Source organism: Leptosomus discolor, chromosome 4 (assembly GCF_034619465.1).
Source record: "Leptosomus discolor isolate bLepDis1 chromosome 4, bLepDis1.hap2, whole genome shotgun sequence".
NCBI lineage: Eukaryota > Metazoa > Chordata > Aves > Leptosomiformes > Leptosomidae > Leptosomus > Leptosomus discolor.
Window position 1 is genome coordinate 62,872,670 of NC_141394.1, and position 14,931 is coordinate 62,887,600.

General features: G+C 39.0%; 1 protein-coding gene across 1 annotated transcript in view; it reads right to left on the minus strand.

Annotated features, from left to right (window-relative positions):
• RBPJ (recombination signal binding protein for immunoglobulin kappa J region) overlaps window positions 1–14,931 on the minus strand; it is a 63,227-nt gene that overhangs the window by 11,073 nt on the left and 37,223 nt on the right. The window contains exons 3-5 of the mRNA XM_086464605.1: window positions 14,546–14,641; window positions 2,058–2,223; window positions 745–919 (exon numbers count right to left, since the gene is read on the minus strand). Of these exons, the coding sequence (XP_086320731.1) occupies window positions 745–919; window positions 2,058–2,223; window positions 14,546–14,634 (430 nt within the window). The 5' untranslated portion in view covers window positions 14,635–14,641. The remainder of the gene's footprint in view (window positions 1–744; window positions 920–2,057; window positions 2,224–14,545; window positions 14,642–14,931) is intronic.

A 14,931-nucleotide genomic window follows, 5' to 3' on the forward strand; every position in this document is an offset into this window, starting at 1 on the left:
CACATTCCATAGGTGAATGGGTTCCAGCCCAACATAGATGGAAGAGCCTTTTAAAGCACTAGTGAAGAGAGAGAGAAAAACAAACAAAAAAGAGAGTCTCTCTTGAGGTGCTCCAGTGGTATGCAGGTAAAAACCTTGGAGGAAAGGCAAAAATGCTCCTGATTATACATTAGCACCAGAGGTATCTTTAGTTGAAAAAAACACAGTAAGCAAACAAACCTGGGTGAAATATCACCCTACAGATTTCTTAATTACTTAAAAGGAACCATGTAAAACACTAAAAATAAAACAAAACGAAAATGGCATGAGACAGTAAGAAGGTGGCTGTAATTTGACAAAGTGCAGTTTGGATAACATGATGTCAGTCATTTATCACAATCTGAAAACTATCTCTGTGATACTGGTCAAAACATCCTAAGCTGCCATGATCTTGTGCTTAAGAGATGCAACAGCTTAGAAAGCTGACGTAGAGCATTCTTTATGCATTTGTCTACAAGGATTCACTTCTGAGATCAAGTTTTTTTGGTGGACCTTTTATGTTTACTAAATAATTAACTGTGACTGTATAAAACTCAACAGTGTAACCTGTCCATATCAGAATACTTTAAAATACACTGATATGTACAGTTCTGAAATACATTAAAAAAAAAACAAATTGAAAATTTCATTTTCAAAATACATAAGAAAAATTAGTAGGAGGCAAAATGAATTGCTAAATAAAGAAAAGAACTGTAAAATACTTACAGTCTGCATTTTTCAGTGACTGTTTCTTTTTAGAAGGTTTGGAGATGACTTTGATTCGTTTACTGAGGAACACACCGATGTCGTCACTATTGCCATAGAACATTTTTACCGATAACATGAAGTGCTTTCTCTTGTCTGAGTCTGATATGTATAATGTTTTGGCAGTGCAATAATTCTGTAGGTGAAAACATACTGTTGTTTCTTCTGTCAAGTCAACCCAGTTCAAGAAACTGCGTATATTTAATTACGAACAAAACAGGAAAATTGTGCAATAGTTTCTAAAACATGAAACTGCTTTTTCCATCTCTTCCGTATGGCTATCTTTTATGACTGCTGTTCAGCTTTGGGAAGTTGCAGCACCTGACTTCAGTACTTCAGCGTCTTTCTAAAAACCCTTACCAGGACTGGAAAACAGATGATTAGAGACTATAGCTGTGTCAAAGCCATCTCCAAGTAGTTAAGAGCACGACTAAAAACTACATTTGCATAGAGCTATGCAGGCAGTACAGTGGGCATGCAGAAGAGGCTGCCTGTGCAGAAAACATGTTGAGCCAAACTTTTCTTGAAAGGATGGGAGATGATTGGGTTTTGAAACACTAGAAAGTTACTTTCGGTTAAGTGTTTATGCTAGGTGACAACAGGAGCTTAAAAAAAAAAATTTCAAAAGGGACTTTTATTACCCTTTTCCTATTCAGCAATACATGAAGCATTTCTAAGTAGACTGTATCGGAAATACTAGGTAGCTATAAAATATCGCTTAATAAAACAACCAGCTAAAACGAGCACTCACATGCTGCCTGCCAGTTCTATTCCAACTGTTCAAGTCATCACAAATATCATTAAAATAATCTTGTAGCAATTTACATCACTGTAAAAAAAAAAATCTACTAAATTTATTAAGATGCTATTTTAATTGTGGTTTTATGCAATGGTACTTAAAGACCACTTCTAGCAATGGATGTTGTTCAGATACTTCCTTGATGAGATTATCCATTCATGCAAGCCAGGGAGAGGGACATGGAGCGCGGGCCAGAAACCTTACTTCAGTTCACCACTGATGCCTACCAAATAACCTACCATTTTACTGACTCTGAATCAACAACCTACAAACGAAAGGTTAGTACCCTGCTATGAGCCCATGTAATTTCAACTGTTCTATGTATTTCTGAGGGATTTTTTTAAATCACTTACGGAATATCTACTACAGCATAACAAAAGTTATCAAAAAGAAGCAAGGATATTCCTTGAAATATGCGACAAGTAGCTATAATATCCTTTGCAGTAATCCAAGTGGTTTATTACAATTCCACTACCTTTCCCTCCAAGTTCAGCTGCTGCATTTCTTGGTCGCTGTTTCCTATTCCAATGAAGGCGCAAGGTTGTGACTCTTGCTCAGTGCAACCATCCCGTTCCATTTGCTCTTTTTTTTTCTTCCATCCACTGCCCATGAGATACACACATGGAGGAGGACAAAAGAACCTGAAAACAAAAATGCATTATGGGATTACACATAGCTTTCAAGAAAATTCTTGAGACAGAAAATATTGTGTACCCAAAGCTTTCTCAGCCCATTCATACTTCACATTCGAGTTTATACATGCATACTCCTCATTTGCCTTGAAGATTTTCTAAAATGCAAATCAAAAAAAGAGAAAAAGTAAGGAAGATCAGCATTAGATGCACTGTCACCAAGTATCTTTCGATTTCAATATATGATAGGTAACAGTCTGCAACTCTATAAACGAAAACTCCTTCTACCCTTACAAAGAAGAGGTTCTCAAAGAAAGCAAAAAGGCGTTAAAAGTGATGACTTTTGCTTTTGTAAGTGCTTAACGTGATGCAGTGATTAACACACAGAGAACAGTTCCACAAACTACTTTAATGGACAACTGCTGACTATAACTCCTAAACATTCAGTGTTTTGTCACTAGCAAGGACAGAATCTATTCCGTCCAAGCATAAATCTGTTTTCAGTTTTCAAACAATTTTACACCTTCCTCAGTAACTGTAAAAGGTATGATCTAGTCTTTAGCAGCACTGACTGAAATCAGGCTAGATGCTACTTACAGCAACATGCTCAAAATTAAATTCAGCATTATAATACAACATATTGGTCTTGAAGTTTCTCAATACTGTTAAAAAGACAAATTCTAATCACTTTTGGTTTTTAGTTTAGCCAACAGCTGCAGCGTTTTTACTATCACTTAGCTAAGATCAAAGTTTAAAAAGCAGAACAAGTACATCCAGTTGTGAGGTAGCTAAAGAGACATGAAAGGAGAAGATAAATTAAAAAGTTTAATTATTCTGTTTATTTCAGATTGGAAAAAACTTGGCACTTCTGAAATCCAGAGATGACTACTCCTACCTTACACACGTAGGCAGGCAGGATTTTTTTTATTTTTTTTTTTAAATTTGGCTTGGGACAACTGAATTGGTGAATTATTTCTATTAAACAGCACATAAACCTCAACCAGTGGAAGTCAGCTTTAGTATGAAAATCAAGTCCAATACACTCCTTTATCTCAGCTATTTAGCAAAATTACCTTTATTTGATAGATATAAAATGCTCTTCTAAGTAACAGAATTCTTAACAGATGAAATCCAAGTCCTGAGTTAATAATCACATAATAATAAAATGTAAATAGTAAGAATCCATATAAACACAAACATTTGTAATCATTTCAGCTAATGCACACAATTAACACATATTCTTTGTCAGAGAAACAAACGACCAAATTTTAAGTTTTACTGCACTTCAAAATGTCTCAGTGGTTATGGCAATGAGCAAAAATTACCTCCTGCAGGCAAAAAAAAAAATTAAAAAAAAACCCACAACTTTTTTGCCAATAAATCCACAGTGAAAATTTTTCACTTAATTGCATTCTTTTTAAAACAAGAAAACTGATGATATACCAATATGCATACAGCTTAAATAGCTATGAATGTCTTTCAAATGTATCATGCTCTGGTTCGAAAAAAAGACCACCTACGAAAGAGAATTCGTAGAAAGTAGCTTGCTACGTGGCATGAAAAGATCTGCATGTTTGAGAAGCCCATTAAATTAATTTGTGAAACTGCTCCTACATACTGCTTTTTAAACTTAATAGTTCTAAACCAACAGAAACGTTTGTTGTATTTCCTCCATTATGATAATGCAAAGACTTATAACAATTATTTTCTCCTTTTATTGCCTTCACACTGTTCCGAAGCATAGAAATTTTGATAAATATGGAATTATGAATTAACAGAAAGCCACTTGTAGAAGCAAACTATTAGGAGTTTAACAACTAACGTTTTTTTCATATGCTTATTGCATCAGTTTTAACTATTTGTATTTTATTCTTTGGGGTAATTATGGGTCATATGAAGGCTCTGGCATTTTTTTCTTCCAAATGAAAATGCAGAACACAGATAAACAAGGCAACAGGTAGAAACCTGCCAATTTGCAAAGCAGATGTTTCCTGATGGAACTGTCAACTTGACAAACTACGCAATAAGCTACCTCAAAAAGAAAATTTAACACTTTACCAGTAGCAGCAAAAGAGAGTAATTCCACTAGCTCAACCATGAATCATAAAGCTGAAATTTATAGCAACCTGACATTAGAATGGGTTGTTGTAAGAACAGAAGTTCCGAAATTTGAAAGTCACCATGAATAGGAAGAGTAAGCAGTAATAAACGTTATCAAACAGCACACACTGTTTGCTTGCTAGTACACCTTTTGCTTCTTGTCTTCTGCTACCTGACCTCTGTTCCAGCTTGCTTTGTGAAGATGCTGAATGATTCAGTAAGGGTATATTTAAGAACACCATAAGTGTCTGTTACATGCCAATTAAATCCTCCTCTTCCTAGGATAAATGTTTGATCTCAAAACCAGGAATGCATTTCCTACTTTTCAATTGCATTTATTTCAAACAGCACAGATGACATGACCTTATTTCCCTCAAATGCTTTTCTACCCTAAAAATGATCTTAAGAGGACTCATGTTTGTGAGGGAGACAGTGCAGTGACAAGGGTCAAGATCATAAAATTCTTTAAGTACAATGTGTATATTTAATTTCTACATGACCAATTTAATTTATATGCCCTATATCACTCCCCATCTAGATGTAAATACCGTAATTGTTAATAAAAATATATTCTGAGGCTCATCTGCTGGTCGCTGCAACTCTTGGCACGTTCCAGGAAAACAGAAGACCAAAACAGAGCAAGAAAAAACAGCTTTAGCATTAAACTGAGAAAATTTCTCCTGTAGGCAACCGTGATCACATTTTTAAAAAATACAGATACACACACACACACATATATATATATATATATGGGTGGGAAGGAAGGAAAAGAGTAAGAAAGAGTTGCATTTTAATTAGACGGGCAAGGGGTCAAGTGAGGGCAATGATCATGCCCAAGTACTGTTTAGGAGGCCTACTTTACTTTGCCATCCTGGATACAGAAAACACGATGGTGGTCTTCTATGAACAATACTTTTCAAATGGGGATTTATAAACTAACTCCCAAGGTTATGAAATGCAATTTTGGGGGCAAGAAATTTCAAGTAACACATGCATTTATTCAAGAGTTAAGCTTTTAGAAACAATCTCAGATTGCCAGTAAAAGCACACCACATATCTAGTCAGCTTCTGAGCTCTCAACTCAAATGACAATACAAGACCCTTTCAGTGTTAAAAGAAGCATCCCACTAATTTTATTCTCAGCAATTATAAGCTATTTCCAATAAAGAAATTACACACAGACTAAAAATTAATATAAACCGTTATTAACAAAGCAATGCTTTGCAAAAAGAAACCAAACTCCTTGTATTCCAAGTAGGTACAACACCATAAAGCAAACATCACACATTTACCTTTCTTCCTCATGTACTCTTTTGTATTTATCTTACTGGTTAGAATACGAGGAAAAAAAATCTCAACCTTTTTTCACAGACTCACAGAATCATTAGGTTGGAAGAGACCTCTGAGATCATCAAGTCCAAACGTCAACCCAACACCACCATGCCCACTAAACCATGTCTACAAGTGCCACATCAACAAGTTTTTTTGAACACCTCCAGGGACGGTTACTCCATCACTTCCCTAGGCAGCCTGTTCCAACGTTCGACCACCCTTTTAATAAAGAAATTTTTCCTAATGTCTGATCTAAACCTCCCCTGGCACAACTTGAGGCCATTTCCTCTTGTCCTATCACTTGTTATTTGGGAGAAGAGACTGACCCCCACCTCACTACAACCTCCTTTCAGGCAGCTGTAGAGAGCAATAAGGTCTCCCCTCAGCCTCCTCTTCTCCAGACTAAACAACCCCAGTTCCCTCAGCCGCTCCTCATCAGACCTGTTCTCCAGGCCCTTCACCAGCTTCGCTGCCCTTCTCTGGACACGCTCCAGCACCTCAATGTCCTTCTTGTAGTGAGGGGCCCAAAACCACACACAGTATTCGAGGTGCAGCCTCACCAGTGCCGAGTACAGGGGCACGATCCCCTCCCTACTCCTGCTGGCCACACTATTTCTGATACAGGCCAGGATGCTGTTGGTCTTTTTGGCCACCTGGGCACACTGCTGGCTCATGTCTGCCCAGGTCCTTTTCCACTAGGCAGCTTTTGAGCCACTGATCCCCAAGTCTGTAGCGCTGTATGGGGTTAGTGTGACCCAAGAGCAGGACCCAGCACTTGGCCCTGTTAAACTTTGTACAGTTGGCCTCAGTCCATCGATCCAGCCTGTCCAGATCCCTCTGCAGAGCCTTCCTACCCTCAAGCAGATCAACACTCCCACCCAATTTAGCGTCACCTACAAACTTACTGAGAGAGCTCTCGATCCCCTCATCCAGATCATCAATAAAGATGTTAAACAAGACCAGCCCCAATACTGAGCCCTGGGGCACACCGCTTGTGACCAGCCGCCAGCTGGATTTAACTCCATTCACCACAACTCTCTGCTTGGCCATGCAGCCAGTTTTTAACCCAGCTTAGAGTGCACCTGTCTAAGCCATGAGCTGCCAGCTTTCTTAGGAGAATGCTGTGGGAGACGGTGTCAAAGGCTTTACTAAAGTCCAGATAGATGACACCCACAGCCTTCCCCTCATTGACTAGGCGGGTCACCTGGTCACAGAAGGAGATCAGGTTGGTTAAGCAGGACCTGCCTTTCATGAACCCATGCTGGCTGGGCCTGAGTCCCTGGTTGTCCTGCACATGCCATGTGAGCGGCCTCATGATGAACCACTCCATAGTCTTCCCCGGTAGCGAGGTCAGGCTGACGGGCCTTTTCACATACCCTTTTTCGTTTCAGCTTTATTCTAAACCAAGTCTTTTAACAACTATGGCCACTAGATGGCAATGAAGTCCTGTAAGAAACAAGTCTTAACCCACTGATGACGAGAAAACAAGCCACAGCAGTTGAAGTGCTGTTTTTAAATTAGAACACAGAAAAAAAAAAAACCACACAAAAAACCCAAAAAAACAAACCAACTTGGAAAACTATGACTTACTGAACAAAGAAAGAAACTTTTGAAGTTGAGCCAATTTTAAGTTTGGTTAAAACTACCAAACAAGAAGAAAGTCTGGTTCACAATCTGAATTAGTTTTCTTATGTGTCAGCCTCTTACTAACCCTTCAGATAGGCAAGTACAATCTTGGGGCTTTTTACTTCACATTCACAATCCCTTGAGGTCATGAATAGAAGACATTAACTCTAAATTTTCTATCCAATACAGTGTGAGTAAACCATGAGCATCTTCATATTTCTAATTTTCACAGAGCATTAAAGAAAGTGTCTTTGATATGTATAAAGTAACTGCTGGAAACAGGTTCTCTCATTAACAAAACATTTCCAATGTAAATAGGAATGTAAATGTTTGTGTGAGAGGTTGGTTTTCAAGTAATTATAAAGAGGAAATGAGAAAAAGAAAATCACCTCCTCAAAATAAGTAAAGTAATTTCCAGTATTACTGATGGGAAATAATGTAGGACAATATTTGGTGGAAAAAATTAAAATACTCTTCCTTCGACCTTTGATTTACAGGGCCTACCCCTCTTTTTTCTTTAACCACAAAACTAAAGTAAGACTGAGTAGGAGGTAAAAATCCTTCTAAAGTATTAATCTGACCTATAGTAAAAAGAAAATTATGTTGGAGGGAAAGGCAGCTGTGTCTGGTTCTTCTGATCTTGTTCAGAATTTTCAGTGCAAGAGGTAATGATGGAAAATCATGTAGGATGTAATTTCCTCACTGGATTTATAACATACTCTCTTAACACTTCTTCTCCATGCCATGAGCAGACTGGCAATTCCTTGCTGAATGATCAGTAAAACAATACAGGACATTCTTCCATGAGGTAAACACCTAACAACTTGATCTAAAAAAATGCGATCTGTTAGGGATCAATTCTGTGAGCTCTTTCATTACTGGAAGAACAACCACCAAGAATGTCTTTCCTAGACAAAACTACTCCACACTTGTTAGAGCTGTATGACGAGATGCAGATTCAATGCTTCCTACTTGCTGGCATACAGCACAGTGACTGAACCAGGGCAACATTTTGGGACACCAGGTCTCTGCAAATACTTTGTGTATCTAACATATCTCTACAACGATTTGTTGTGGACTCCCACTTTCTCAGAACAGGCTCTCTGTGATGCTCCTCCTATGCATCTTCCAAGAATTTGTGATCAGTGTAACTAAAACAATTTAAATGAGGTTAACTTTGGGACTGATACTAGCCAGGAAAGGTCAGAGGCTCAATCTCCAAAAAGTAAAGCGCTTCCCCATAGTGCCGCCTTATACTATAATTTCATGGGCCACTCAAGTGAGGAAAGACCATAGTATTATCAACCTCATGTTAGGCTCGAGGCTCAGTAACTCAGTATAGCAAACAGAAGCAAGCTGTTACTCATCTGGTCTGACAGATCTGTTCCATCAGACCAACTGGAAACTGAACATTTTTCCATGGCAAGAAAACCAAGCTGAGCTTTGTCCAAGGACACTCCCCTTTATCCCAAATGACTTGAAGTTAAGAACAAGATAATTTCTAGTGTTTTCTGAGTCTTGACTGCAACAACAGAAAGTGGAATAATTTGAGCCTTTGGCACCACTTGGAATATTGTTTTAAATCAATCACCAAAGCAGAGAATAATACTCCTTCAGTCCTTTCAGTCAATTCAGGCCAACCAATACCAAGAAAAATATGCTACTTCAAGTAGAGAAGCTACTACCCTAACCAGGAAGCAAGGGGTAGAAAGTAAAATAAACTCAGCTCATTTCATTGCTACTTAGTTCTGATGCACTCAATGCTTTTTTCAAACCGCAGGCTTCTGTTCACAAAGGTTTGCTTTTTCAATCATTCAAGTCACCCCTGCGTTCATCTTACAGAAATCTTTGCCTTCACGAGGCTTTAGAGGTGTCTAGCAGCTAGTTTTCTTTACATTCAGGGTGACAGTAGCAAGGAAGTTTTTCCTTTGTACCTGTTGGTCAATTCCGATTCAGTCAAGGCAAGAGGTGTGTTTATCAATTACCCATGTTGTTCTGAGCATGAAACTACTCAGCAGTCTTCTTTCCTTCATAGGAGCTGAAAGAACTAACAACATCCACTAAAGAAATCAATACAACAACAAACAAATTAAAAATCATTAGGCACTAGAGTGCTAAGGATGAAGTAGTGGAGCCATGGGGTAAGCCCTGCAAAAGGCTATGCTCTCAATAACAAGAGCATTAACCAGAGGGCAGGCACACTCAGTTCGGTGAAGGGAAGTACTTAAGCAGAAATTACAGGAGCTTCTTCACTAACACCGACTCTCAATAGACCGTTCTCAGGATTATCAGTAGTGATAATGTTTAAACTCAGAACAGCATGTAATCCACAAATACCAATCTGGCTCACAGTCTTTGATGAACTGTCTTGGAATCCAAAACACTTCAGTCCTTTAAACTGTGGAATATTCACACTGCTCAGACTCTGAAGAGAGAAGTCTTAGTGAACAGTAAATAAGAAAAAAACCCAAGAAGCACAGGCCAAAAACTCACACTAAAGTCCACCCCTGAACTTCTCACCTCCTGGCTTCTTTGTTAAACTCAACAACATTAACTCTGGGAAGAGCAAGGCTAGTAAGAAGAGTCCACTCAAAAAAGAAAGAAGCCTCTCCAATGAGGAAAGGTGCACTGCTGGACCTTGTACTAACAAACAAAGAAGGCCTGGTCAGTGATGTGAAGGTTGGGGGCAGCCTTGGCTGTAGTGAACATGAGATGGTGGCAGTTCAGGATCCTGCATGGAAAAAGCAGGGCAATAAGTAGGATTACAACCATGGGCTTCAAGAGAGCTAACTTTAGTAACTTCAAAGACCTACTTGGAGGAATCCCATGGGCTAGGGCTCTACAAGGTAGGGTGGCCCAAGAGAGCTGGTTGCTATTCAAGCACCACTTCCTCCAAGCTCAAGATCAGTGCATCCCTATGAGGAAGAAATCAAGCAAAGGAGGCAGAAGGCCTGCTTGGATGAGCAAGTAGCTTCTGGAAAAACTCAAAGGAAAGAAGGAAGTTTACAGAATGTGGAAAAAGGGACTGGTCACTTGGAAGGAATATAAGAGTGTTGTCAGAGGATGCAGGAATGAAACGAGGAAGGCTAAGGCCCACTTGGAATTAAATCTGATAAGGGATGTCAAAGACAACAAGAAGGGATTCTTCAAATACATTGGCAGCAAAAGGAAGACCAGGAAAAACGTGAGCCTGCTGCTGAATGAGGTAGGTACCCTCGTGATGGAGGATATGGAGGAGGTGGAGTTACTGAATGCCATCTTTGCCTCAGTCTTTACTGCTAAGGCTGGCTGTCAGGAATCCCAGACCCAGGGGGTAGAAGAAGTCTGGAAAAAGGAAGACTGTCCCTTGGTGAAGGAAGATTGGGTTAGGGATCTTTTAGGCAAACTAGACACCCACAAATCCATAGGTTTCGATGGGATGTACCCACGAGTGCTGAGGGAGCTGGCAGATGCTAGCTGGCTGGGCAGAGAGGAACCTAATGAGGTTCAATAAGGGCAAGTGTAGGGTCCTGCACCAGTACAGGCTGGGAGTCAACCTGCTGGAGAGCAGCTCCGAGGAAAAGGACCTGGGAGTTGTGGTAGACAACAAGTGGACCATGAGCCAACAATGTGCCCTTGCAGCCAAGAAGGCTAAAGGGTGCATTAAGAAGAGTGTGGCCAGCAGGTCAAGGGAGGTTCTCCTTCCCCTCTACTCTGCCCTGGTGAGGACACATCTGGAGTACTGTGTTCAGTTCTGGGCCCCCCAGTTCAAGAGAGACAGGGAACTACTGGAGACAGTCCAGTGGAGGGCTACTAAGATGTTTAGGGGACTGGAGTGTCTCTCTTCTGAGGAAAGGCTGAGAGACCTGGGGCTCTTTAGCCTGGAGAACAGAAGACTGAGAGGGGACCTTATCAACACTTATAAATATCTAAAGGGCGGGACTCAAGAGGCTGGGGCCAGGCTCTTCTCAGTGGTGCCCAGTGACAGGACAAGGGGCAACAGGCACAAACTGGAGCACAGGAAGTTCCACCTCAACATGAGGAAACACTTCTTTACTCTGAGGGTGACAGAGCACAGGAACAGGCTGTCCAGGGAGGTTGCAGTCTCCTTCTCTGAAGATACTCAAAACCCGCCTGGCTGCAGTCCTGTGCAACCTGCTGTAGGTGAACCTGCTTTAGCAGGGGGGTTGGACTAGATGGTCTCCAGAGGTCCCTTCCAACTCCTACCATTCTGTGATTCTGTTATTCTATGATTTCACTACTGTTATTTAGGGACAAGTAACAAGAACACTCTCAAATTAACCCAGAAAATCTCCATTCACGTGGCAACAACCTGGAACTGTGTTTCTGTGAGGCCTGTTTAAACCAGGCCACGCTACGTCAGATCTGCACCACCTACAGCGAGTTTTCAACAGAGTATTTCACCATCTACTAAAGCTCATCAAAACCTGAAAGGTAGTTAGCATGCTAACCTTTTAATTGTGCCATGCAACATTTATTAGTGATAAGTATTTTCTATGATCTCACAATAAACAAGGTTTAAAGACAAAAGGTGGAAGTTTGTTTAGGGTTAGGGTTTTTTTACGTTCTATATTTATTTGAAAGAATGTCAAATTTAAGAAATAATTCCTTCTGTAACTTGAATTCTTAGGTACAAAACCAGTGTAATTTAACTTACACTTTATGGATCAAAAATTAACCAGATTATATCCATGCCATAATGAAGTCCTGCAGAAAACATGAAATATCTTCATAAAACCAGGTGTGAAATAGGTTTCTGTCCATAAAGCAGATATATGCAAAACAACTCACTTCAGAAATGGTATTTAATGTAAAAATGGTGAAAACTTGACCAGTTGCATAAAGCAGCCTTAAATCTTTACTAATTTTGCTCAGTCTAGCAATATGGAGAATGAAAGGGCAAGTTGTGCTATGAATAAAACAGAAGCAATCAAAAATGTCTAAAAAAAGAAGAAAGAAGCTATTTCATCATTCAGTTTCACTACGTACCTTAGTGCACACATGGATCCAAGGATTTAATACCTGGCATTTTTCTTTACACTGATAACAACAGGACATCATTACTGATGCTAACAGTCTGGGAACTAGCAGAACAGTACCCCAGACAGCCTAAATGGTGTGTTAAAACTTGAGAAAATCTAAAATATTTAAACTGAAAAATGAAATGCTGGAAATCTTAGCATGTATTCCGAACTTCTCATTTCATACCCATACAGAATGGCAATCATTTCACCACCATATTATTTTATAACAAACATCCAACCATTTTCATTATTAGTTGTCTTTTGCAAAGCTCTGAAATTCATTTGACATGCTTCCATTTTTAAAGAGGTGAATCTGAGATACCTTTCATGAACAAATACAGTTGCACTGAGACAGGCAACTGAACTGCACCTTACAAAATGTAAAGTGGTAAAAGAATGCCTAATTCCAGTTAGCAATTGTTTCAAGCAGTGAGAAACCAGTGACTAGATGACCAAACATTACTAGCATTTAGGTAACATATGTGTCAAGTGATTTTAACAACATCAAGTGAAGTATACAGGTATATTCAAGGCAACAAGAATTTATGGCAATGCTATGAAATGCACGTAGGAGCTTTCAGAAACTGTTAGCAAATAACAACTTGAAGCTTTGCCCTGTATTCTTCAGAAAACTTACGTAAGTTTTCCAAACAGTAATGGAACTTTTAATAATCAGAATCACATACTTTATCTTCTTATTTTCTCCCTTCTTTTGATGCAAATTGTTCTTCAAAATAATGACAAACAGGACAGCTTTGCAAAATGTTCCAGCTCTTATGAACTGCTCTGGCCCCAGGAGAACAAACTGACTGAAGTTACAGATGCACTGTTTAGAAAGTCACTTCTCATGTGCAGGCATACCCCTCATTTTTGGGGAGTAATATGCCTAACTCATCTACAGTGATAACTATGCAACTCTTGAATGACAATACAATCTGAGAAGATAACGGAGATCCCTATATCGTCATGATAAATCTTTTTGGCTGTTGAGCTTGCTACAAAGGGTTAAAGTTATCATTTACTGCTAGTAAGGCCTTGCATTGCAACCCTCTTGCCTTTAAGTGTGGCAGTGAGCTGTATAGTTATATAGCAGATACACAGCATACTTTGCTTCTGCACCCTTCCTCTTTCACTGATTTCCCACTTGATTCTCACCAAGAATTTCAAGAAGATGTAAAAAGCACTTTTGAGTAAACAATTCCATGGAGCTACAGAACCTGGACACTGCCCAAAAGAAAGGCCTTGAGATATTTGCTAACAGAAAAGGCAAGACATATTGAAAGACAAGCACTCAGGCACAGAATACTGAAGAACAGCTGAAAACATAGTCTGCATCTCTGATTCACAGACATCAGGAAGTGTAATTTAGACTGGTAGCAATGAACTGAGAACTCTGCAGGCTTAATTCTAACATTCCTGTTTTCTAACACTTTCATACATAAATATGTTATAATCTCACATCTCAGAAAACTGTAAAAAACATAATGATGCAACAAGACTTGCACAACAGCGGCGAAAGAAAGGCTAAAACCTCAAAACCATTAATGTGTTGAATATGTGGTCAGGCAGAATAATATCATTTATACTTAAAGAAAATTCTATTTCATCAGAGGACTAGAAATCTGCATATGACCATCACATGTGCTAGTCATCCAATAAAAGCATCACATAAAAAGACTGCAGGAAATTCACCTTTGCCTAAAAAGCATTCATCCTCATGTCTTCCTGTAGATTCTGTCCCTTAGATACCTATTATTGTAACTTGTACTATACTGATTTTTATGAGAAAATGTTTATCATAAATATGGTTATGATTGACCTGTCATTCTTTTTAAAGCTATTACAAATCTGATTCAGAAAAGTATTTTACTCAGGCCAGCAATTTCTCTTTCCTATTAATTTGAAATTACTCAGGAAAAAAACTCCTCTACAGTCACCATTAATCACCTTGTTTACTCCAGACTTAAAATGGAAGGTTTAAAATTAGAGCCATTTTAGTTCAATGGAAGGAAAACTTCACCCACAGATAGAGAATCTGTTGGTAGAAACAGGCATCACTACATTGAATGCCACAGTTTTGCAGCATTTGCTACATAATTAAATGATTCAGGAGAACACACTTTGTTTTACATTTCTTCAGACTATAGTCCAATCTGAGGAATTCTGCAATGTACTACGCACCAGACTACACACTACAGTTTCTCTAGCTGGGAGCTGTAGAGCAAAGCCAGGAAAGGACAGAGACCTACCTTTTTTCATTTCCATACGATTTCTGCGCAACTTTTGCATGGAGTATTAGCACTGTTTGATCACCTCGCTCCTTTAGGTAATTTCGCATTGCTTCCCTAAAAATTAGAAGGCAAAATAAGCTTTGATCATCTTTCTGGTTTTGTTCATAATTATAATAATCCAACGACAGCTTTAGGACAAAAAACCCCAAACACCTGAAATTAAAAAAAGGCAACCATTAATACAGTCAAGATGAGTTTGTTTCGGTGTTTAAGACAATTACATAGCAAAAAGCAGCATCTTGCATGAGGCTAGCAGTAGGGGCCTATGGTCATTTACAATTACTATATTTTCCAGATAAAAAGATGGTTGTGATGTAAAATTGTACCAATGCCAATCACTACCC